The 26,809-nt window shown below is 43.1% G+C and overlaps 1 protein-coding gene across 4 annotated transcripts in view; it reads right to left on the reverse strand.

Annotated features, from left to right (window-relative positions):
- LOC114881725 (tyrosine-protein phosphatase 99A) overlaps nt 1-26,809 on the reverse strand; it is a 274,327-nt gene that overhangs the window by 49,864 nt on the left and 197,654 nt on the right. For all 4 annotated transcript variants that reach the window (XR_003790320.2, XM_029198583.2, XM_029198579.2 and 1 more), the window contains exon 3: nt 3,117-3,240. Coding sequence is in view for 3 of the 4 variants with exons in the window: in XM_029198583.2 (XP_029054416.1) it covers nt 3,117-3,240 (124 nt within the window). In the remaining variant the exon portion in view is untranslated. The remainder of the gene's footprint in view (nt 1-3,116; nt 3,241-26,809) is intronic.

Below are 26,809 nucleotides of genomic sequence, written 5' to 3' on the forward strand. Positions count from 1 at the left end.
GTTTTAAACAAGTTATTATTGATTGTTTAGCAAAGAGATGAAAGTATCGTCTGGTGAAACAATTATCGAGCAAGTCGATAGCGAGCGAAGCGGATTTCTTGTCTCTCAGAAGCAAGGTGTTTATCGTCCAAGGTACGTCTTTTTGCGGAGAACGGACAAAGCAGCCTGATAACACGACCCTATTCCCGGAGACAAGTGAATCGAGCTTAAATGCCCTGTATAGCTAGCGAAAACAAACACGAGTTCTTCAATCATGGGCACAAAGGACGCTCCACATGTACTCCTAATCGAATATCGCGAGCGGAGTTCGACTCCGAACGAGCTTAAGTGTAATCGATGTCTTCCATCGAGAGCTGTTTCCTCTCGTTCGAACATCGACCTGTTTCGTGACTTCGTTAAGCTACAACAAACTTCCTACAACGATTTCGCAAACGAACGAATTCAACGGGATACGAGTAAAAAGACTGTATGTACACCCAAACGAACGTAAAAAGCGAAGAGAATTAAACTTTTCAAATATATATCGTTTCGTTTCACAATTGCTGAGAAATATTGCGATTCGCTGCCGTATTCTTTGCTTGAATTAATCAATGATTATCAACGCCGAAAACCATTTGTATTCGCTCGATCCGTGAGATACTCGTCCCCCTCTTTAAAAGTCTAAGGAACTCGTTTCAGTCTGTAATCGTCGCAGCAGCTCGGGAACAGCAGGACTTTCCCGAGCCATCCCGGGGGACATCGAATTTTTAATTCGACCCACGAAACTTACGGGACGAGCCGTTTATCGTTCGCGAAAGTTTCGACGTCGGCGGGCTTGTTCGTTGTTCGAGAATCGTCGGAACACGGCATTGTGAAGAGTTCCTCGTCAAAACGGTGCCTTGATTTCCTCGAAGATTAATAATCCACCGACGAAATGACTGCGCGGACCCGTCCGTACCGTTCGAACCTCGGCTAAGATGGTTGGCTCGCCGGGACGGTGAGCAGAGAATGGAAGTTTGTTCGAACTTTATTATAAAACTAATATTTTCCAAGTTCTATGAGGTATTACGATAGTTTTCTGAAAGGGCCTGCCAGTAGAGCGGCGAGGCGAAATGGTTCGCGGGCGAAACTTCAATATTCGGCGACCATAACGACACCGGCTGATATATTATTTCCTATAACTTCTCCTCTTCCTCTCTCGCGCCTTCGCGGCTTTGTCTGGCCGAATCGCGGGGCGAGAATAAGAAGATCGAGAAAGAAACTTGATTAAGAATTCCGGCTCTTCCGAGATCCTTCAATTTATACCCGACACGTGGCTCTTGATTGACGTTTAATGCTTTATTTATCAGAAGCTTGCAATTAATAAACTTTTCATCATTCACTCGTCTATAATTCAGTCGGATATGATTGGCAGTTTCATTTATGGAATCACTGTGTCGTTGAAATAAATCTAATACAGTGATTTGATAATAAAGTTGATTTTCGAGTAACGCTCGAGAGAAATGGAAAAAGGTATCAATAAGGAAACGATAGGAATTGCAATTTCCGCGAAACGAGAGCATTTAAAACGGCACCGAAAGCGGATTTAATGGAAATCTTATTAGAAGACTGATTTACGAGCCAATGTAATTTAAAACTATTTATGAAGCTTTACCACGATACCAGCGGGCATTACATTAAAGCTGTAAAGGCAATGGGTGGGGTGGAAGAAAAAAAAGAACGAGAGATAAAAATTGAAGATCTACTTTCTACGCCACGGAGGATCTTCCATTGTTTTCTTTCCTCAAAGACTCAAACTAATTTTCCTTTTCTCTCAACCACTTCTGCAATCGTACCCCTTTCATCGTCTTCATTTCTTCCCTTTCCTTTTTCTTCCTCTTCTTGTTCTTGCTTTTTACACCTGAATTTGCTCGGTTCATTTCGCGACGCGGGGTAAAATAAGAAAAGTTGAACAATAAGCTGGCTGAAACGAGCGAACCTTAACACGTTGATTGTCACGGTGAAAATAGACGCGCATAATAAGACGGATTGAAATTCTAATTATAATATAATATAATAATGCAGAATAGCAGAAGTAAGAATTCACGGTTGACAAGATTTCCATTACCTTCGTTATTCTTACCAATGCGCCACGGTAATTGCAGCCACGTTCTGAATAAAACGGAAGCTCGTGCGGCAAATTGAATTAAAGCAAGGTTATTTACAATGGGTAGCGAGTGTGATCGCGATTTACGTTCGGTTAAAAGTTATGGTAACGACCGACTACTCTTCTCGCAGTTGGCACGACAAAAGCCATCGACAAAACCGAATGAGTTACTAACGGAGAACAATCGACGGAGACAGTGCGATAGAGAGAGTGAGAGTGAGGGGAAGAGGAAAAGGTAAATAGAGAACGGCGAGTAGAAAAGAGAAAGAATTTTTCTACCACCTCGACTTGCTTTCGCGCCTTTTCCTCCACCTCTGTGCAACGTTCGCGAGTGGTCATTCGATATACGTGCCACTCGGAAATGTCGATAGCGAATTTCTCCGGTGGAAAATCGGAAGGAACTCGTGAGAGTAAGGTGCGAGTTGCAGTAGGTGGAACAAGAAAAAGGGGGTTAGCAGGGAGAAAAGCGTAAGGGGTAAACGAAAGAAACGGACAGAGCTAAAGAAAGGGGAGAAGATAACAGGTCTCTGGAGAAGCGAGGGAGAACAAAGGGTGCTTATCGACACCGCGCTTCTTATCCCTAGTAACTCCTTTTATTTTATCCGTTTCCCGTTCCCCCAGCTAAAGCCTCGAACTCGTAGCTTGTATCTGAAAGATAATCAGACAGGAACGTACTCGAGTGCAGCCGGCTATTTCGAAACTTACCCCTTCTTTCGCGCATCCTCATTACCTTCGAACTAGAGATAGTTGTACCCTTGAATCTCGTTTGTTGCATTTTGCCAACGTATGGTTGAGACAGTGCGAAAGAAAAAACATGACGTAGAAGTTTGTCGAAGAACGAGCTGTTTCTAGATCCTCTGCTTTTGGCAGATTAATTTTCCGGGCCTCGATCCAAAGCACGGCGTCGAATTTTCATCACAATACCGGTGTGTAATTGAAAACGGGCTTACACCGAGCGGAAAAGGGTAAAGTCAATATTTAAAGAACTTACCGAGTTTCGATGACGTAGTGCGAGATCGGATTGTTATGAGAATTAGCGCTCGGTGCCCAGGATAAATTCACGGACCTCGATGTAAGGTTTGTTAAGAGAGGCCTTTCCGGTGGATCAGGAACATCTGAAAGCAAATTTCCAAGTTTTAATCCTAGTTCAAACGAACTTAACGTTCTGCTTGATTATTTGCACTGAAGACGCTTTGTGGTACGTTGAAATTGTTTCCCGCTAGCTAATCAGAGATACAAACAGTAGTTCTCCATTTTTTATTTAATTCATTACACCTTCTTCTTAATAATAACGATTTTAAAAGGAATAAATGAGTGTCAAGGCGTGAAAGTCACGCTTTAAACTTTCATTTCGTGTATATTTCTCTCTAATAAGAAAATCACCTGGAGCGTTTTTGATTATAAAAACTTGAATCTCTTAGCCGCGATTACGTTAAAGTTTCTGAAGATGTATAAAACCGTCAGGGAAGCTTTAAAAAAGTTTTAAAGAACAAAGTGCAAAGGCTAATGGTGTTACAATTACACCGTCATTGTTCTTGAAACAAACAGAAACAAGGAATACGAATAACCATCTATATAATTTCGTAAAAAATAAAGAATTCTGGTTCGTTCGGATTACAACGCATCACGTTGCTTCGAAAAATGACCGACTGCGATCTACCACGAAGAAGGGAGGTTTCGAAGGTGTTCAAGAACGAAACACCGATCACGCCCGTCGCAACGACTACATCGGATAAGAGTGAACCGTTTAATATGCACCGCCACGCGACCGCGGAGATATAACATTGTGCGCACGTTGCATAAGATCATAAATGAGAAGAGGGACCAGCAACCCTCCAGAATGGAGCCGTCATCCTTCTGTGACCTCTGCACCAACACCGATTCTTCTCGTTACACATACACCGTTCTATCGGAGTTCTAACATTTTGTAGAATCAAGGAGAAGCTGCTTGGTACCGAGCAATTAATCGTCTATTGTGAACGTAGCCTATTGCAACCAGCCTCGGTGCAATTTTATTCTCTCCTACCGTGTTTAATTCGTCGAAACTTCGTTAGGCGAGTTGAAATTGTCTCTAATTCGCATATCGCGCTATAAAGAGGAGTAAATATTTCCCGACCACTTGTCGTTTCTTTCCCTCGTGCCGTGTGACACGACGATGAAAGGAAAAAGTGTCGAACGACGAGAATAAAGCGTATTGTCGTTCGCTTAACGAACCCGACGAGCTGCCAAGAGGGAGAAAAATAATCGTTGGCCGGCAGGAACGGGTGATCGGGTTCGTTTGTGCAGTCTTATCGAGCGGAACGATGGAAACGCGAACGGGGCGTGATCGAATCCTCTCAGACTTATTGGCTGACCTCGCGAGCCTGTCAGGACCCTCCACATCCGCTTTTGTCCGCTCGAAACATCGAGCTGGCCAAACAGCAGCGCGCAAGTTTAAACGAAACGAGAGAAACGAGGATTTCGCAGTTCTCATTTGAATCGACCAGTTGTTCGGATAAAAGCGTGCAAATATTTGAAAGGTTTCAATTACGCCCATTCAGCGACCTGTAATGCGATAAAAGTTTAAAGCCATTTTTGTTTCCTGTTATCTATACATTGAAAATACTGATGGATTTAAATATTAAACCCTTTGTATGCTATGGACGCACATATGCGTCCGATGAAAACTATCTACGTCCATAGATTATTCCTTGTAGGTATATACTAATCATAATTAAATAAAAGTTATCAACGCATATTACTAATTACACACCATATGTTATCACATTATAATGAGTCACATTTCATGAGTATAATGAAATAAAAAAAAAAGTAATAAGTGTTATTGTTTTGATTTTTATTTCGTAAACACAGAACGTTCAAGCCTAGAATCCTCAGCAGTCAAAGGTTTAAAAGCTTCGATTGAAAAATTGATCGATCCTATTCGTGATAATTGGTTTTTTAATGAGTTTCATTATAACTGTCCATTTTCAAGGGTGGCTGTTAACGTGTTCGTTTAAAGCAAGGTGACTTGGGTAGTAAATTTCGCAAAGGATAGAGAAAAAACAGTTTGGCACGAGCAAAGAAACTCTCGAAACTGTTTCCCCAGCCTTTGTCCAAGCGAGGTAACAACAATTTTTCTCAATTAGAGCCGGCCATGTTACTGAAACCAGGACGAAATGCGTCTTCTGCGCGGTAACGAGCATCCGCGGACGCTTGATACCGGAAGTTATATAGGTTACGCCGCATACCGACGTAACTGCACACAGAGGGACACCGCTGCGCCTGTCCTTTGCTATACGCGGAATATAAATTCCAGGGAGGCCGTTTACCGAAATTTACGGGCGTCGTTTTAAGAATTGTTTTGCCATGCTCAACCATATGGCTCCCACGTAAATATATCTCCTTTCGTTTCGTCGTTAGACCTCGACATTTAACCATTAACTCCCTCTGTTTCCATACCATTCTGCATCTTTTCCTTGAATCTTACCCTAACGTTGTAGTTAACGACGAGATAATCGAGAAAATTCAATCGGAGTAAAAAGTTGAACAAACTATCAACGTTACAAATCGTAAACACACATTGGAGTGTGTTTGTATAGAGGTATCTTGTTCGATACCGAATCTTACACGTATCAATCCAACCCCTAAACACTGGTATTCTTCTCCTCGTATCGCATTTTTCCTCGAGGAAATACTTGATCGGATGAAGTACACTATACCGCGAGCCTTCAATCGAACCTTATTGAAACCGTTACCGTATCATCCGAGTCTCCATTACATTCTACGTTTCCATATCGTATACTCGCTAGATAATGTTTACCCGTGTCCTCTCTACATCCCTTCCCCTTAATGTTCATATTTATTCGAGAAGATCGCAATGCAATCAAACGAATCACGTTTTGAATCTTCTATGACCTGGTTCTATTGATGATAATTGGTATTCAAAACGCACTGTGCTTCTCTATGGGTACCAAAAATCCGTCCGGAGAGTCGGCGACGCACGGTACATAATTAAATACCTGGCGATTATTAATCTTTCTTAAGATGAAATGTGTTTATTCATTCGGCAACAAATCCTTAGATATTTTTACGAGTGGTTTGAAGTTTACTTCACTTGAAATTTCGTGAGAGATGTCAGTACACGGTGTTTCGAATCGATTTCTCGGCTCGTAAAGGAAGAAAGCGAAGAAGAAGCATTGTTTCCCGTCGTGAAACGAGCGGAGGATAAACTTTAAAGGATAAACTGTCTCCTATGGTTTCATCCACCCGACACCGCGTTGGGAAATATTGGAAATACAAACAGTTGCTTCGGATAAGACGTTGCTAGCCCGAAGCAGTAATGCGAAATAAAAGATTTAAAGAGATGCCTCCATTATCTACAAAATATGAAGTTATCGTCGGATTTAGACAAGCGTACAAAAGTCGTTCCGATAAAGATAAGCAGGTAAAAAAGAATCTTTGAAAATTTGAAGAAAACAGAATCGATGCTGCCGATTTTGAATATCATGAATGGAAAATCTTTGGTATTTTTTGATATATTAGAATTTAGCTGACTGTTGATCGCAGCATTTCGCGAATCCTATTAAACTGCTCAGAGAAACCGCCGCGAGTAATACTGTTTTCATTAAGAGACTCTGAATATTCATTTCCAGAAAACTTGATAAACGCGTCCCGAATAAACGGGGCAAACTTACTGGCAAAAGGTTAACGACAACCAGACATCCACCGTTTTTCCATCCTTCTCCCGTGCACCGTAATTTCCCTTCTGTCTGACCATACGCTGACGTTTTCCCCTTGTGCCGTCCCGAGATTATTGTTAGAAGAGGGACACGCGCAAAGTGAAAAATCGCAAACACTGCCGAGGAAATTGGCCGGTGGTCCATTCTTGCCCGTTGTTTCCAACGGGATATCGATTCGATTCACCGGGATTTGCGTGGATCTTTCGTGGACGAGCAGCTTGGAACCCAGGTGTCGAGCGGCTACAAGTAATAGAAGCTAGTTTCCACCAAGTGCGTTCAGCAACGCTTTCGAAGGCGAAAGGATTTCCTCTCGTCCTTCCTCATCCATCCTGCTACAATTTTTTTTTTCTCACGTCTGTGTGTGCTCCATCTCTCGTGAGCCGAAACATCGCCGAACCTCGTTGAAAATGTAATTTTCCGAGGGCCATGTTAAATTTCCCACGAGTAATTTGCGAATTCCACTTTTCAAAAATTCTAAAGCGATGTTTCATAAAAGAATTTTAAATAACGAAGAATTTAGGTGTTCTGTTTTTCCGTGATTCCTGCAAAAGTTCACAAAGAAATTTACACAATGGTAAAATCAATCCCAAGCTCACACAATCTCAGAACAAATTCTGGCCGAAAACAAAAGCCACATATAATAGAGCTTTGTTCTACATTTCCTGTTCGTTTCGGGCGTACAGAGTCACTCGTTAGCGTGGCCTATATATTGGAAGTACCGGGAACCCGTTCGAAAAACGATGTTACCAAAAAAATACGTGTACAAAAAATCCGTTGACCGGTTGCACGTGGAGTATAAAGGTACCGGTACACGGTAATTTCACGGTGCTGTTTGTGATGGGATGTATTCCGTGTCCGAGACGAGCACCGCCATAGCTGGACAAGCAAACCAGCCGGCCTTTCCGTTTTACATTTTATCTGGTTGTACGAGTCGCGTCCAGGGAGCTGAAATGGTCGAGGTTGGCTAGTTAGGAGCCAGCCACCAAGAGAAACTCGTATTTCTGCTCTACTCGCAAAAATTCAAACTGAAAACCGGCCGTTCACCCTTTTACCGACCACCCTCTTCAACGCTTCTTTTCGAGGGATTTCTCGTGTAAAATACCGAGGTCGAGGTCGAGTCGAGTACCAACGAAATTTCCAGTAATATCGCGGTCACTTCCGGCCCGCACTTTACGTCCCCATTCGCCGGAATTCTCCCGCAGTTAGAATATTAACTCTCTGCATTTGAGAATTTTTTTTCTGCTACAAGCTAATGGTAATTGTAGTTCAAGGGAATGAAATTGATATTTATGAAACAAGTGATTTTTAACGAAATCGTACGCCAACATTGCACGTTTCATTTGAAACAGTATACGTCGGGGAAAGGTGATGAGAAGCGAGTGGGAAGGAAATGGAGGTTCAAGGTACTCGCGAAGAATGCAATATCTGCGTAACAGTGGGCAAATATCCGGTCTACGTGGGGAGAGATATAAAGAGATATAATATTGATGGAGCGATAGCACGAGGTGATACAGAACCGAGAAGATCGCTCAATCGCTGAGTCTAAAGGTTTCCAAACATTTCAAAAATCTCTTTTAGAGGATTTCGTGCGACGATATAAGAATACCCAAAGAGAAAGATAATATTAAAATCGGTTTTAATTTATTTTTCGAATACTTACTATAATTATATTATTGTCTTTGGTGGTACCAGGAATTTTAATAAGAGAACTGAAAAAAAAAGGTTCACTATTTTGATATTAAGAAAACTTTGTCGTCGTTACGTTTAAAATATTCCATAAACCGCCAACAAAGAATTCATTCGCTTTTTTCATACGAAAGTCGGACAATTCAAACTGGAATTAATAAGAACGCGAGAGGTCTGTTCCACCGAATCCGGCGAATTTTCCCCGTTCGAAGGGAAATGACGAGCACAAAGGTACAAAAGGAACAAAGCAAGTTGTGAAACGCAGTCTGGGCAAGAAATTACTTAAAGCTTGGTTCCCGCTGTTCTCCAGCATCGACGCGCCCTTCGACAAGCTTCGTATTGACAAGCGCGATCTCATATACGCGTAATATTTGTTCACCTGTCCGTGAGTCTTGTTTGTCCTAGCTGCGACGTCTCGTTCTCGCGTCATGTTTGCACGTATATGATTTTGTCGCTCTATTTACGAGGTTGCTAAAGCTCGACGGTGGGCGTGTTTAACGTGCACGTCGGCGTTGGTGTTTCATTTACACGAGCACGTGATTCAAGCTTCCGATGTCTCGAAGAAAATGGAAAAAAGCTGCTTTGTTTTTTGGTGAGAAGAATTCGAAGAATTGCACGGTAATGATAAAAGAAGAAACGCGTCATCTGTATCGCAAGTTGTTTGTCAGCTCGGTGTCGGGATGCAGCCGTTGCAAATAGACGGAATTACCGATAGGATCCTGTAATCCTTCATAAAAATACACGTTGACGGGTTTTACAGAGGGGTCGAGGTTGGAATAAGACGAGGACAGAGGAAGGCAGGAGACGGGACGAGGGTGACCTGCAAAAATATGAGAAGTTGCTTGGGCATGGTCTCGCGGGCAAATATTTTACTTGCGTCTCCGGTATGCTTTAAACACGCGGGCTAAAGTACAGAGACAAATGTTACCGCGAATAATCCATTTGTTTAGAGCGACGTAATACTTGCGAGCGTGGGGCAAAAAAGCTTGGACGAAATAATATAATGGTGGTGCACGGTGACGATAACGAACGACGAGCTGAAAGAACTTGCCCCAACCACCCGACAGCCTGAGTGTGCAAGAAACGAATACAATGTGCAACGAAACTAGCTTGTTCGAACCGCAAAGCAAGTTTGCTTCCGATCAAGTACACTCTTGGCGAGTAAAGTTTTTGTCATTAAATTCAGCGTTCACCGCGATTACCAGGATAAAATATTCTAAGAAACATAAAGTAGACACTAATCTATCATCGCGGTAATTTAAAGAAAAGAAAGTTTCGAGCAGTTTGGTTCATTAGTCCGCTCAAGAAAAGATAGCAGATTAAAGGATCTTAGCGCTTAACGCTCTGCCTTACGATTTGCATACGGGAATACCTTTAGCAAAGCTTCTTTGCTTGGAAAAGTATATAAGAGTCTTCTAAGATAAGAGAAGATGTAACGTATTAGATCCTTGAGACTTTCATGACCGAGTTTTCCCGTGCTTATTGGTAAAAGGAAGTTCAATATATAAGTCGTGTCCAACAGGATAAGTTTCCCGACGTGTCTTGACCTTTTGATGAAGATGATTCCAATGTCGAAACGCTTATCCTGTTGAGCGCAGCTTACATCCGGAAGTCTTTCCAGAAGATGTAACGCGGAAACTAAGAAAACGGATATGAAATTACGGTACTGTAGAATTTTCTTGCTTAAGGGATAAAACTTAAAAGCATTGGCTTGAAATTCGTTAACAGTTAAGAAATTTTAATCACAGATATCATTAACGATAATTAAACACTTTAAAGAGGAGGGGACGACAGTGATGAAAGTATCGCGACGAGATAAACAACGGTCTTCCCCGAAAACGAACTTTACTCTGGTTCTCGACCAAACGACGGGCAATTTTTCACCATGCTACCGTGATTAAAGATTCAACGTCGTTCAAACGTCCTTTGTAACCGGCTCGTTCTATCCAGCTTCCAGCAAACGAAGACAGAGAAGCCCGTCTCGCTATTTATTTTCGGATCCGCTCGGCAAACAGCAACGCGCCCATTCGTTTCGTCCTCCCGTAAATGAAGCTTATGGTAAAGCTCGATTCGTAGGCAGAATGATAAAAACCGCGAAAGAGCAGCGAAATTTTGTACCCATTCAACCTTCCTCTTTCTCCCGCGAGTCCTCCAATTGCTCTCCCGGTTATTCTCTAACGCGATTTCGTACAGTACGGACTTTTGCGCGCGGTTCAAGTGTCTCAATTAAATAAAAGAAAGAACATCTCATGATATATGTTATAAGAACGCGTTTGAGCAAAGTTTGCCGATTTATAAAAAAAGGGGTTATTATATTAATACGAGTCGGTCGGAACGAACGAAACTCTGAAAGTACGAACTAATAATTCTGCGCATAGGGAGATGGTAAAACAATCGCGATATTTTTGTGGAAAGGTTCATGATACTCGCTTCTCGTTCGAGGATCGCGGCAGTTGGGCTACCGTTATTACGAAAAGCAGAACAAAAAGTGAATTCACAAAAGGTACACGATATAAAAACGTTCCGTGAAAAGGGTTTAATTAGAATTTACCATGAACGTAGCTCGGAAACTGCGTACGGGTTTTAATCGCAGCATAGGGGGTTGTTGACGATATTGTAAAATGTTTGCTACCGATACCGGTACTTTGACTCGAAAGAGACGGCCCGATGATTTTTATTGAAACCTCAATTCGCGTACCCCTTGTATCCCAGATTCGTTACAAATTACCCTCTCGAAATGTTAGGTATCTTATCGTTACTCCCGCAGCGATCGCGGTTGAAAGAAGCCGGGGACGAATCAATGGCAGTGAAATCGTGCGTTAAGCAAAGCGATGATAACGAAGCGGAGGGGGTTCAGAAATTTGCCAGCAGATACGGCTGGGCGAGATTGCCAGCTGGAAATACGAGCGGATACGAATTAGCATCTACAAGCGGGGACAGAGAGTTCCGAAAATTCGGTTGGGCGGAACTGGCTGACGTTTCATTACGACATAAATGTCCGCGTCCATATCTGAGATAGTCCTGCACCGTGTTCCCCCGACGACGTCCTCCTTCTCTTTGCCCTTTATCCTCCTCTGGTTTCACGTCTTCGTGGCGGTGGTCGTAGTCATCGTAGCCGCACTCCCGCCAGCGGGGAAACAATTACTCCGAGACAAAAGATAACGCGTAACTCGGCGTGGAAATTTGCCAAAAGTGTCAAGTCTACTCGTAGCTACCGTGCTCCTTCGTGGCCTATCGGGCTGCCATTCGTCCTCTGCTCGTTCGCCTAACACGCTCGCGGGAACACCAAGATTCGCCTCTTGCCGACGAAACTTTGGCGTCGGGACGCGTCGCGGCAAACTGTCGTGGCGACTGTTATCGTTAGGATTTATTTGGCAGGAAATTGAACGCGACCGATGATACAAGCTCGATGGGGTTAAACGTTTCGATATGCGATCAACTTTCCCTGTTTCTCCCTTAATTTGCCCTTCGTTTCTTATCCGGTTAATGAGTCGATGAATATCTCTTCGTGTTCAATTATCAATTTTTCTTTTTTTTTCTTTTTTTTTTGTACAAAGTGAATAAAATCAGTGTAACAATGCGGCTATTAAAATATCGTGCACAGCCTACCTTTGAATTGCTTTTGATAAAATGGGCTTTTAACAGGCAGGAAATGTGAACATTTTGAATTTGAAATTCCGGATTGTTAGCAAACGCGCACAAAGGGACTGGAAAGGAAAGGACAGCTCAATTTTCGTGTCATCAAAAACAATTAACGGATAGTAACGATCGGTGCTTTCCAGCATATTTTCCGTGAAATTCCCGTGTTCCCAGTGTGGCAATAAACGCGACATCTTTCTTCCCGCGCAGAGAGTGGACACGTCGCGTACATGTAACAGCGATAACGGTGCAATCAATTTTGATTTGTAGGAAGTAATATCATGTCGGCCAAGTAATCTGGCCAACGTTTACCAGCGAAATGTCCGAAACGTATACGTCGGACCGGGATAGCTTCAATTTTAACTACCGGTGATAATGAAAAAAACATACGGTGATTCGCATGAAAGCAATAGCCATACGCGATAACGTCAAGCATTACCCTTTAATTTTGTACCAGCGACAGTTATATAATTTCCATTACTACGAAAAGTTCGCGTCATTAGCGAGCCATAAACCCTTTTGCAGGCTTCCGACGGAGTAATAATTCCTCGTGGCAACCGACGGTGCTTTTAGAACACCGCTTATCCGGCTTAACGAACACCTATAGGCGGTGCCCATTCACGAGTTGTTGATGTTCTACATCAGTGATGTCTACCGGAACCTTTAGGAAGCTTTTACGAAGCCAAACGTTCACGATGTACACTTGCCTTAGGGCGCTCCGGTCTATAAGTACCCTTTGAGATCGCCAACTTGTCTATAAAGGGTATACATCAATACGTGAAAGCGTAACTTTAGCGATGGACATCGCTCATTAGTCGCGAATCGTAATCTCTCTCTCCCTATCGACATTAAGAAAGTTTCGGGCGTGTATTTCTTCTTTATCTCGAAGACGCGTGTGCTAAAAGGATCGCGTTGAGCGACGATTTTTCATGCAAAATGCCAGAACGTGCAACGAACCGGATGCGCCGGAACAAAAGCATTTTCATGCAGACGGACGTGGTCCGCGGGAGCGAGGCAACGTGTTCGATTCAACGCGGCAACACTTCTTAAGCAACCGAAGGAAAAGGGGATGCCGTGAGAAGATGTATAGAGGAAGCGGAAGTAGTCGTAAAATTTATACGAAAGATAATGTATATCAAGATGTTTCCAGGCGTTCTCGCCAAACGGAGACAGAAGTGGCTTATTTCTGGTGTCGGGCACCTCGACCGGCTAAAGAATGTCCCGCGTTTGATTTATACCACGCCACAGAAGTTGCGGATGCACAAACATCTCTTCTGCTTCGCGCCGGATTGTTCCCTGCGAGTTTCACGCTGGTTACTTTCCGTTGGTCGGGCGCGAACCAGCGAATTCTTCTCGACAGGCCACCTTGGCAACGATTTATGACGGAATTTCACTGTTCGCGCATGCGATCGCCCCGTCAGAAATGTTTCTTCGTCAAGCAAGAAGAGCGAAGTATGATTTTCGAAGCGCGTCGAACGAACCGGACGCGCTTAAGGCTGCTTATCCATAAATTATTGCCGAAAATCAACGTGTCAACGGGCCGTGATGCATCGCGTGGTAACGATCGATTTTTCGCGATGACACAAAAGGCTTCGACGTCATCGGATAGCGGAGGGGAGGGAGACTCAATATCCATGCTGCCAGAAAAATGTCGCTCGACTATTTCACAAAAGAAACCCGATGCCAGGAAACCATTACTCTCGGACAATCCTTGCTACGTCCGACTCGCTTCCTCTCAAAATTGGATGTTCCTTCAGGACGAAGACTCCGCGTGGACGTATCAGGGATACGCTTTCGACCGGGCCAGGTTTTATTATCGAATTTTCAAGACGGCAATCAGCCTGCCTTCCCGTGCACGCCGCCGCGGAAAATAATCCTGATTCGTCCGTAACTATCTCACGATATTGAATTCATTCTACCGCGGACGGTGTATACCGATCATTTGTAATTTCTGAAATTGAATTCTTCGTCTCGTTTCGCATGGCGATGAAAATTTTCCAAATCATTTTTATTCGAAATTTTGTTCGCTTTGCGAGAAAAATAGATGCTCTTTAAAAAAAAAGGTAACAACGAAACGAGGCTCCCATTCATAATTCAAGCTTCAATTTCATACGTTTCTCCTCGCCTTGTCCCGTGTCTCAAAAGCAACTGTCGTTTTCTCTTCGAAACAAGCCAGCCATTTCCCTCGAAATTCAGAGAGGAAAGCTCTTTCCAGCGCGCTAGTGTACCGACTCGGCGCACCCGTGCACACGCATCTACATACGTAATGAAGACGCAAAAGGTCTTACAATTTCGTGATATTAAATATGCTTACGAATTCAACTTTTGCATTATACCGCGCAATGTTAACAACGCAAGGGAACGGACACCCGGTGTTACCTTATCCGAGGGACACGATAACGAAAACATTGGAACCGGTCGGAACAACAAGCCGTTTCAAGCCCTGGGTAATCAGACCCTACCAATAAACCGTTTCGACGCTCAAATACACCTACTTTGCCAATTACCTGGTGCAGCTACTTCGCCAATTACAACAACCAGCTAGCCGATTCCCTGTCTCTGCAAAACGCCATCACGCGTGACCGTGTTACTCGCTCGCCAACTAATGAACGCTTCTAGTTTGTGAACGTATCCACGCTAAGCAAGTAACGAATCCTCCCCCACTGCCGCACAATTATTCGCTACATATTAGAGACGGACACTCGGAGCGAATTGAAATTTTCTTCAAACACTGTTATCCGCTTAATTCTATCATTCATGTAGAAATTTGCAAAATAAAGTATAGAATTTACCTATTCCTCCATTGTTTCTGAAACAATTTCTCTTTCCTTTTTCTTTTTTCTTTTTCGTTTGGAATGACATAACAGGATCGAGAAAAGCTGCACACGCGTTTTGCAAGCGTGATCTCGCAATCAACAGCTCGTGATTAAGCGTTTAAGCGCAGCCACTTTTTTTAGCAGACTAACGTGGCCGCTGCTTAGACTTTTCCCCCGGTCAAGGATTTAATTAGCCGCTTAAAACGATCCGCCAAAAGCGAGCCTGGTCTGACGCACGGTTCAACGAGTTCTCTTTATTTTCCAGCCAACCCCGCAATCCTGCCACCAGTTTCAAACGTCGTTTCCGCTCGCGAACGAGTCTTTAGAGAACGTTCATAGCGACCCGTTGAAAAGCTCGACGGATCACGAGTCCCAGAATATTTTTTCTTTACCCAACGTAACTTCAACAAAATCTGACAGAAACAGTCGAAGCGATGGTGATAAAAATTTGTCAGGTAGACTGTTAAGCTTGTTGGATATTGCTGGGCTCTTGTCAGCGGTGACAAAATGGTGTCACCGGCAGCAAATGAGCCGTTTTTTTTCTCGGATCGATGATAGTCCTCGGCTGGGATTACAGGCCGTAGAGAAAGGCGAACGACGTCGGGAGAAGGTAAAGGGCTGGAATTTTCAGGCGTCAGGCTTGCCGGCTAAATTTATGGCTGGGTCACAGCTTGGATCGCCATGAACAGAGCTCACCCTCCTTTATCCGAGCTTGTTATCGTTCTGAACCTTTTGCCCTTGTAGGAATTGCATACGTGTGCCCTTCGCGTACCTACACCTACACATCTACCCTTCGGTTCGTTTCTAGACACACGGACGCTCGGTACGTGTGTTCTGCGACCACATACAATAGCGGAAAATTTAATTTTGATAATAAGTGCCTCGTATCTTCGCGAAGAAACGCGCGTTCCACCTCGAGCTAAGCTGAAACCGGCTTCGTAATCGACCAAAGGAATCGTACATCGTACGAGAATGTAATAATGGTTCTATGAGAAAAAGAAAAAATGTTTCCCAAGATATTGAGTTAGAGAAAGGATTGCCAAGTTCGAAGGATTTTCGAGACTTTGATTATCGTGCCGAAGTTATTGACATTATCGTTATTTCTATTATCTAGAATTTCAAATATCGAAAATCTCTTGTCGTACAAGTAAATCCATTCCTATAGAAATTCAAAGTTTCCATAGGTGCGACGCGATAGTCAATCTGTTCAGACGCAATTTCACCACAAAGACGCTTAACTTGTTCGTTTTACGGTTTGCTTCTGTACACGAAAGCGCGGGCTTGTATCGCGAAACAAGATCGATGTTTGGAGGAGTGTATTGTTTGTCGAAAATCGAGCGGTCGTAAATCACGCCGTTTACACGCAACCAACTACTCGACTTTGATGAAACTTCCTGAACGTTAACTCTCACCTTCGGTTCGCACGGAAGTTTGACTACACTGGTAGAAACGTTGTTTATCCACATCGCGTTGGAAATACTTTTGGCGTCCCGGTATATGTAATAAATCTCCACCGATCTCGTGTAGCTGCTTCAACGTTCTACTTCAAAGCGTAAGCCTCTTCTTTCGCTTGAACGCGACGCGAATCTACTTAAGGAGGATTTATTTCTCAAGTGACGCCGAGTAGTTTCACACTGTACATTCCTTTTTACACGATATTTTGCTCTTATTAAATTCCTACGCACATTTATCGGATCATCGGATAAATTCGGTTCTCTTATCCCCTTAGGAAAGAGGAATTTTCTATAACCAACTCACAATTCCTTCATCCAGCCGACAATCAAATGGAAAACACGTGCACGCGGTTTTATCGTCATAGAATTCTATCTATCCGTCAGATACTCGCGTTTCTCGGGTGCTCTACTTTTTCTTTTTTTCTTTTTTTTTTTCTCTTAGCCGTGGTGGCTTGGTGGATCGTGGATCAAAAGCATGTCTTTTGAGGCGAGGCCAAATTGAGTTTTAACGCTACGAAGAGCCGGCAAAAAGGAGGCGCAAAGGAAGGACGAGCGATCGGAGAAAAGACAGGAGATTGAATAGAGAATGCACCGGATGTCCTAGGTGCATACGGGCAAGGAACGCGATCCAGTCGCCGATTTATTGGACTATCATTTATTCGGAACAGGCGCATCGATGCTCGCCGAACTTCTCGCGTACGCCCTTTTCAGATAACACGCCACGGTATGTACGCAATTCTGCGACCATCCAATTTCACGGTGGATGCAATTTTTTGCTTGCTCGTGAACCAAAATTTACCACGAAATAATTGTCAGCTGTCTGTTAATTCATTAATTGGAATTCGCTTCGTTTCCTCCGGTATCTCAGAAGTTGGTAAATAAGATGAACACTAAGGCGAGTCAACTATTTTCAATTTTCCACCAACCGTCTCGAGCCGCGATACCGTTTCAAAGTTGATTTTCCGTCGGAATTTGTTTTCGTAATGCAATTTTTTCGTTTCTCCTGCGTTGCTTTTCTTCGCTTCAAAGTGGCCGGTCGATTTCATTCCGCCTTTGTGGCCGCCCGATTTAACTGCCTGTTTCCGAGATTTAAATGGAAAAAGCCAGCTCTTTCTCTCTTTCTCGTTCAGCGTGTTTTTCACCTCTTTTCACATATGTATGTGCGTGCGTACAAACTCGCTGGAATATGCATGATGTCTCGATGGAACGATCCCCGCTAGAAAACCGAGTTCGAATAGAGTTTGCATTTTTTCCCCACGCATCACCTGGTCGATTTGCAACGTAAAAATAATGTCCAGCCCAGCGGCAATCGGTTCGATCGTTAATCAGCTGTTACACAGCCGTTTCGCTTCTCGTTTCGATACATTCCTCCTCGAGAATCGTGAGATTTTTAACGTTTTCATTCGCCTGGCACTCGGCAACCGTGCGTTTTTTTTTTTCTCCTCGATTTTGTTACACGATTCATCGTCGAACGATTTAATTCCCTATCTCGATGATCAATTGCTCGAAGCGATCGAGAACGCGTATCCCGTGGCGCACAGGGGAACGCAGAGAAGCTCGTTCGAATCTGTGAATTGTCAAACGGATGCATTACGATTTTATGACGCGTAGAATTTTAATCTAGACGAGCCGCGCGATGTTCGAAGCACTCGCGATTAAAATTGACTCGGACCGTGAAAAATCACCGGGAAACTAACTTTCCACCAATTGCACCGACGACCGCGTTGAATCGAAACGGACGATGAAAAGTTACCCAAGTTCGATGGATCGATCAAACTTTCACACGGATCAAGAGGTTTTTTTCGTCATTTATTCAATTCTCGCTAGTGTGCCATACCATTTCGCAAACCATTAACAATCCATGAAATGGTGTGATGCAACTAAGAAATGCAAGTGCATCACTGTTGGAACTGTGTCAAGTGTTAATAATTAAACCTTCGACACCTCTGATTACGCTCGGCCACTTTAACTGTGACAGCATATTAAAGAAGTCAATTTCCTTGCATTTTCAACGTGATATAATTCCCAAGTTAGCTCTCAACTTGACACGTATAATACCAAAGTAAATCGTGGAGAATAACATTTATCATCTTTAAAAACATTTCTCCAGAAGCAGTAGCTTTTTTCCTGCTTCCGTTCGTCTTCCGCGCGTGCCAGACCAGCTACATCTCACGGCTCCATTAAAGATACCGGCTTGCTTTAATTGTTCCTTATAAGTAAGACGAATGTAATTTTTCCCGTAGGAGAAAGAAGAAACATTGTCCATTGTGGATGGTAAAGGTCGGCGCGATTGTAGATGCGTGGGAAGGAAGAATAAAGAGGAGAGGAAGAAGAATCGAGGCAAGTGAGAAAAGAGGGTGGAGGAAGATAAAACAAAACGGAGGACGAGGAAGAAGAAAGGTAGGAAGAAAATATAGAAAATCAAGGAGGGTGGAATAGAAGGATAGAGTCGGAAGAAAGATGAAGAGACAGCAGTTTAAGTTACCGAGGGGGTGTTAGTGAAAAGGCGGACATTAAGGCGTCAGACCACGTCTTGTATGCATCCCCAGGGTCGCAGATGAGGTATCGTCAAAAAAAGGAGGGTGGCACCTGTAAATCAGTGTAATCGGTGACCCGTCCTGGGAGTACATTAGAATAATTTATGGTTGCACCCCAGCCAAGACGTAAAAAGACATCGGTGTTACCTGCTACCGTTTCACTCGTCTCCTTTCTTCCCTTTATTTTCCGACGAAAGATAAGAAGCAAATGCTAGTAATTCGAAGATTAATAATTAATTCAAGTATAAATTATATTTATCTTATTTTCGAGCACGCAAATTAAAGGAGCGACCCTAGATGCTACCTAAAGGTTAGGTCTGTCCCAGGGACGCATCCCAAGTGAGATTAAAAACGTTATAAAAATCTTCGTCGGTGTCGCTATTTGTTAGCTTTATCTCTAACGAGGTTCTTGCTCCGAATCTCTGTTCGTGATGCGACCAACGTGGATCATTAGAATTCCGTGAACGTAGGAAGAGACTTAGAAAAATAGAGGGGAAAATAGCTGGACAGACTGCGATGGTCTGTTTCATAGGTTGATGGTTGAATGGAACGATGGCGTTCCAACTTCGTTTTACGAGCATCGAGCTATCAACCCATTTGTATAATATGTTCTCCAAAGAAGGTGTCGGACCGTATAAAGTGTCGATTCACTTGGTCGAGGTTTAAACCCGTTAGCGGATAGAGTTTCGAGGTGAAATTGCCAAGAAGGCGTGGAGAATGCAAGTGACACTCGAGTTCCATATACTATCGTGGATGGTGGTCGACCGGAAGTCGATCGTAACACATCAAAGCCGGACAACTGAAACTTGGGCGGAACTTAGCGTCTGCGGCAACACTTTAGAACGGATACAGAGAGTGTTCCTTTTGTTCTTGTTCGATCTTCAGCAAACATGATAAAAGTTAACAACATGCAAAAAAAGTGTTCCCTCTTCTAATTCGCGAGCTAATCCTTCTATATTTAAACAAATATCGCTGCGTCGCAATCCATCCGAATTCTATTATCGAACCGATGAAATTATTTCTTTTCAATCCCGAAATATCAGGAATATATTTACATTTCAACGATTGAAACATAGAGCAAACAATGCGTTCATGTTGATAAAATGCAGTCACAAAATTCTCTGTTCACGTCGCTATATATGTATATGATTTAATAACTCTGTTTGATTGTTGAATAGATATTTATCAATCTGTAATTGAAAAAGACCAATTCGTACTCAAAAATATTCTTCCGAAGGAGTCGAAATCACGAAATCAACGCGAAACATTTATTCATTGATCTTTGTCGTATTTCCTCTCGGCTCCTAATGAAAATTGTACGCGTTCAATTTCCCCAGTCGTCACTAACATTATACTGACTCTGTGTTTACATATATACCGACAAATAACTCCGAGCGAACTTCCAGGATCGATATTTGAATGCTTTACGATATTTGAACGAAATCCCGTTCGATTCGAATAATCGTTTCGGCGTGTAATACTAAAAAAGTCCACAGTTTATCTGGTTGGGTCGTGGATGACATAAAGTGAGGTCGCGATGCCTGGAGCACGTGTACGTACACGGAATTCCGTGGGAATGAAATTCATGTAGGTGGTGCGAAACAACAGGCGTTCCCGCGAGGAATTTTCCAACGTCCAGGCTCCCTATAGGCGACGTAGCTTCTCACAAGGGAGTTTCATACGTTTCCTCTTAACTCGTTTGCTATCCCGCCGTTCCAGAACTACCTCTTATCTACGGGAATGCCTTCTTCAACTGTTATTTCTTCGTAGAAGATAGCGGCACGTGAACTCGTGCATGCACACCACTGTGCAATTAATTGTTTAGAAGATAAGAAGCAAAATTTCGTTTCTTCGGCGAGTGACGTTGATTCAAGGTGTTAATTATGTAATAGAACTCAGCGATTAGACGTGACCATTATTTCGTGGCTATCAAAGAGTTCAATTTTTAATGCAGTCAATAAATTAGAATACCTTTTGGCCCCTGTCCACTTGAAAATAGATTTTCAGATAAATAAATATATTTAGCACGTCTGTGGAAAATACATTTATGAAAAATTCAATTAATCAAACCATGAACTACTTAAGTGACAGTCTGACAAGATTTTCAGCAAATAGGACAATTCGATACCGTTGTCAGTCAAACGTTTCGTCAAATATTTACTTTTTTCAGCTGGTCGATCGCGAAGAAGCTCCCCGGATAATTCAAAGGCAACTAATTCAATTTCAAGCGATCAATCGAACGTCACCGGATGTCGGATCAGAGTTTGCGAATCGTAATCGTTCGCTCGTATTAACCTGTCTCGACGAATTGATCGTTCCCTCAACTCCAGGGCATCCGTCGCTCGAAGTGAAGCCGAATTCCTGGTGGTGCCGTATTGACACGTCGTAACTGGCGTGTTTTGTCAGCCGAAAGATCGCGTGTTTGCTCGCGCCGCGAACATTTCCAGCGAGTCGATGATTCCGCGCGGCGCGGCGCGGCGCGGCGTTCAACGAGACGAGGCTTGAAACGAAGCGGCAGACAGCCACGATTTCCGGTGCTCTGCAACCAGAACTCGTCCCGTCGACGAAGATAGCCGAAATCTGATTACCTGTTGGACGATTCACCGCACCTCGATATTTCGGGATGAAAGGTTCCGTTACCAATTGGAATTTCGAGAGAGCGGCATCACGAATATGTATCTCGAAGAATTTCCGTTGAATATCAATATTTTTGTATAGTTCCAAGTTTTATAATTAATCGATCACGAGTGGTCACTCGTTCTATTTACAAGAAGGATGTCATACGAGTAAAGGAGCGAGGAAGATTACAGAGAACAGCCAACGGGAAGACCTTGTACGGCAATTTATATTGTACCAGATGGGTACCTGCAGCACGGGATTTAAACCTAGATCCTTTTTCTTCCAACAATTGCCAGTGGAAATTGCAAAGTAGATAAAGCGGATTCGCTCGAATGTAAGCGTACTCCTATATCTTTCTTTTTTTCTATTTTCGAAGAACTCGTTACGACTGCTAATCGTGCATTCACGATAGAGCCATTATCGAAGAGAATGTTTGGAAAATTGAGAAACAGAATCCGTTTAAACGTAACGAATCCTCTCTGTCCGTTTGAAAACTATGTCGATGAAATCTCGAGAAATTAAAGACTGTTTGAACGACGTTAGATCGGGGACATATGCCGCAAACTCCATCGGTTTAAATCCGATTAAAACCGATCCCTCAGTGTTGCCGAGAATCGTCGTTAAACTTGATTACATAGCAGTTCGGCAGGAACATAATTATCCGAGCCGAGTGAAGAGGGGTTTAATGCAAGTTTAAAATATCCCTGTTAGCTCTCGGTGGCTCGCGGTTCATCGGAGGTCTCCGTAAGCTGACATGCCCGCTTCAAAACTTCGTTTCCCATCGTTGAAACTTTCTGTAACCCGGCCAGTCGGTAACGAGGTATCGAGTTTGCTGATGAACGTTGCTATCGCGTTACACCCTCGCGTCCGGAGACAATCAGATTATCGCGCTAACGCCAGCCATCCACCGATGGATCAACCTGGACGTCGAGCGGAACGCGACTCTTGCACCTGTTGGTCGACTTTCACGTGCCGTCGCATAAAACGCTTTCAGCATTTGCAAGCTACTCTTAAAAGCGTCGACCATCGGGATAAGAAATGTAGCAAGCGTCAGAGCTTTCAAATATTCTATAGCTGGTACGTTTGCGTGCGGTTGTAACAATAAACTTTCTTACATTTTCTACCTACACATTCTAGGGTTCTTTCATAGACACTAGACTTGAAAATTGATTAATTCAGATAATGCGGGTACAACACTTGAATGCTCGAATGTAATTATTTTTGATTCGTTAAATTTCTGAAGAGTGAATGTGATCAAGTCCGATGTTATTCAAGGGTCGCGAACTCTTCCGTTGACCCGATAAAATCACTGACCCATCGAGCAGGCTGGTTCGCTGTAAATCGTACGAGTTGTTGGATCGAAAATCTGCCGTTTAGCCAATTGCACTCGAAAAAGTATCGAAACCACCGAGCAGCTACAAGTCTGTTGAAGAAGCGGGCAAATATGGCGCGAAACGCGAAGCAGCCACGATATCGGGGGTATTGTCGAGGCTCGAAGGGTGCTTGCGTTGTGTCGCAAACACTGTATTAACAGGGCTTGGCGACGCTATAGGGACCGGCCCCGGAAAGAGTGGAAGCGTCTGAAGCCATTTGCAGAGTTCGCAATCTTGATTGATGCGTCTTCGGCCTTCCTCTACCAACGAACGGAGGCTAAAGTGTTTTCTAGCGAGGAGGCGCCAACGACACCCTCAGACCAACCCCTTTTGCTCGAGCACGGTCAACCGTTCTTCAAAGCGTTCGCCGTTCGAATATCGCCGATAAAACCGCCGAGGGTGCGGGGCTAGTTGAACGAGTCAAGTCGATCAATGGATCGCTTTGCGACCCACGATCCGATAAATATCGAACGTCTTGCTGCTGCACGATCTCGCGAACTGTTCGCTTGCGTTTCGTCATAGCCGTGAACTTGATTAACCGTGCCATTAAACAGTGACCAATTATCGGTTTACTCCCGGACACGGTTAATCATCACGACAGCCTGATGAATTGTTTCGCGATCGAAACGAGAAGTTTGAATTGACACGGAGAACGAGATAATGAAAACGCTAGCTCCGCAGCATGAATGTTTTTAGAATTAAATCGATATTGTAGAAACGCGAGTGGATAACAGTGTCAGAATTAATTATTTAGAGGAAAGTTTATCCAAACATTTGCAACTGAAATTTCAATATGCATTTTATTTTTACCAGTGGAGATCGTATTGATTCATTGTTTCCGTTTGGACATCATTCACGTTGACGTACAAATGTTTGCATATCATACAAAGGGAGAAAATTATTCCGTATTTCACAATTTAACTTTGAATCGTTTGATTCGAACATGTTCATTATACCGTTCGAAAATAGCAGGTAATTTTCTTTTGGCAGGAACAATTAACTTTTTAGATCCATGGTAATTCAACCAGAATAATATCGTTGCTACCTTAAAATCGATTCGGTCCGTTGGCCGTTTTATGGAACGCCGTTCGCTACGGCAGTGCATATTTCGCCTAAGAGCTTTCACATCTCGCATGCCCCATCCATTTTCCTCTGGCTGCCTAGTCACGACTAAACCAGGCAGAGTTCAAGTTTCAACTTGCAGTCGATGCGAGACGCTTTCCTTCTCAGTTTTATAGAGACCAGGTATACTCTCGATCAACCCTCCGCAGAGTCTCTGCTTTTTCCTCGCTCGGTTCGTTTCCTTTTTTCTTTCCATCCCCCCGGAATCGATCTTCCGTGAGAGAGTCGCGGGGCCAGCTGTGACACATTTGTTACGGTTTTAGAAGCGGGATTAGGAGAGATACGGTTCCGGGAAACGAGACATCGAGGGATAACCACTTTATCCAATTGTAACTTAAGTAACTTACATCAGATGAAATTCTCTCGAAATTTCAACGTCCTGAAAAAGCACGTCACAATTTCTGAAAGAAGTTAAACTTATAATGTGTTTAAGAACTGTTAGAAGAAAATTGCTATTTATTCGATGCATACAGAGGGGCGGAGAATCGAACGGACCAAGGCAAAAAGACGAAGCTTGCCGACATAACCATTTGGCCAGCTCGAAATCCATTATCGGCAAAACTATGAAGTTATCGCGCCGCTACTTGCCAACTACAAGCCGCAGCAGACGAAAATGTAGGCCGTTTCGGGTTCAAGGTGCTCCTCGTGAACGCGAATCTCCAGACGATCGTTATCGAAGCGAAAGAATCCGAGACACTCCCGGAAACTGTGCCGAGTGGTAGCCATTACGATATTAGGATCGGCGAACGATCTACGAACAGTTTGGATCTTTCCAACGCGATATAGGAAATGTAGAATTTCCTTACAACGAAACGGTAGATTCTGTTTCCTTCGAGTGGAAGAAAATAAGTACATAGAAGTGTAGGAAAGTTCGAGGGATGTCAGGCAAATTTCTCGACCGTTTTGCGGTAACAAATCTACCGTTGCTCATCCATCTTGCTTCGACGAAGTCTTTACGGTCGTGCCATCACCTCGATACCGGTCACATACGCGCGGACGATACACCGAAACGGTGCAAACTCCTCTGAAAGCGATTTCGTTTCGCAGATCCGTTCGGAAAGTTCGAACCGCGCGTTACGATCCGTCATCAGCCTCTATACTCTTGAAAAATTCACCGTTCACGCACCGTTGAATTTCAGAACGCAAGCACGCTCTCGTGAACTCGCGTTGCTCGCACGATCGCCCCGTTCGTTCTTCTTTTTCAAATTGCTATTGCAGTTTCGAGAGAACGATCCGGCGCCAGTGAGTTGAAATTTCTTCGTCTTGAGATTTAAATCCCACCCTCTTCGCAACTTGGATTTTTCTCCTGAGTTATTTATCGCCTGCTCCTCGTTTCATTGTTAACGGAGGGATTCGAAATTTCACACTCAATTGAAAATTAAAGATCTTTAATTAATTATCGACAATGAATTAATTATTCTTTAATTTAGAATAGAATTGGAATTTATAAATTGTACTATTCTTTACTCATCAGATCTGATTTTGTTCAAGGATTTAACAGGTGCAACGACCCGTCCTCTATTTCGACATAAATCGATACCCGAAAGCTTCTTTTCCTATATCGATTTCCATACACGTTTCATCTATTGTCGTTTCTGTTTTACAACATCGTTCCTGAGTTCTGTTTCAATCTTCACTCGCTATTGTACCTCTACCATGTAATATGCCATTACCGCTTTCAGTCGACGACGTTATTCTAGCTCGGAGTTTTACGCTCGATCATAATGGGGTCTAGGTAATTTGAAAATTTTCCGTCATAGTTGAAAACCAACGGAGGTAATGTCGTAATGTATAATTTGTTCGTTGCTTGCATGTACGCTTGAAAAACCAGCATCAATGGTAATTGTCTCGATACATGGAAGGATAAGCTTGTATCAAGATCTAATTTTGGAATACACGGTCTCAAATATAGGCAAATAATAAAGGCAATTTGTATCATTAGAGGTTACAAATTTGTTGCTTGCAAAGTAGAATGCTTCAATGTCTAGATTAAGAACTTTTGGAAGCTTGGTAAAAGTTTCAAGGTCTCTTTCCTCAGAAAAATTTGTAAAATTTTCCGCTTTAAATCTACCCTCGTCCCGACGAATTATAAAAAGTTTAAATTTCTGTAATAAGGGTACGAACACTTGTTAGGATTTAATTTATAATTGCTTCTATCAATCGTCTACTTCATACGACTTTCTACCTCAAACAATAGAGAACAGTGAAAAAGATCTCTGACCAATTAATTCCTTTTTCAATTTCGTGTTTAAAATTAGGTTTCAATACGATTGCCAGATTTCGAAGTTACACCGGGTATCGGTGCTGGCAATGAGCAAACGGAAACCGAATCGCTAAGAGTGATACCTAATTGAATCCCGTCGCGATGTTTATAGAGCGGAAGGCCGATATTGGAAATGGCCCTGGGGGAATAATAGGCAGCGAGTTTGACATATAATTGGGTTAATCGATAGCAATTGCCGACAAAGCCACGTACACCTTATAGACGCATCCGTTTTCCAAGTTCTCGCCCAATGAAATTCCGTTTGGACGTTTGTTACCACCCCAGGGCAGAACCTCGAATTATTTCTATTGTACGTGGTTGCATAGAGATACTGATAACGCGACTATCATAACTAAACTGTGGATATTTATGCATTTGGAAAATGTGCAACACGAGTTTTACTCATTCCCTTTTGGGAATGTTAAACTGCGCTATGCAAAATGTTGAAACAGCA

The sequence above is a fragment of the Osmia bicornis genome, chromosome 1 (assembly GCF_907164935.1).
Source record: "Osmia bicornis bicornis chromosome 1, iOsmBic2.1, whole genome shotgun sequence".
NCBI lineage: Eukaryota > Metazoa > Arthropoda > Insecta > Hymenoptera > Megachilidae > Osmia > Osmia bicornis.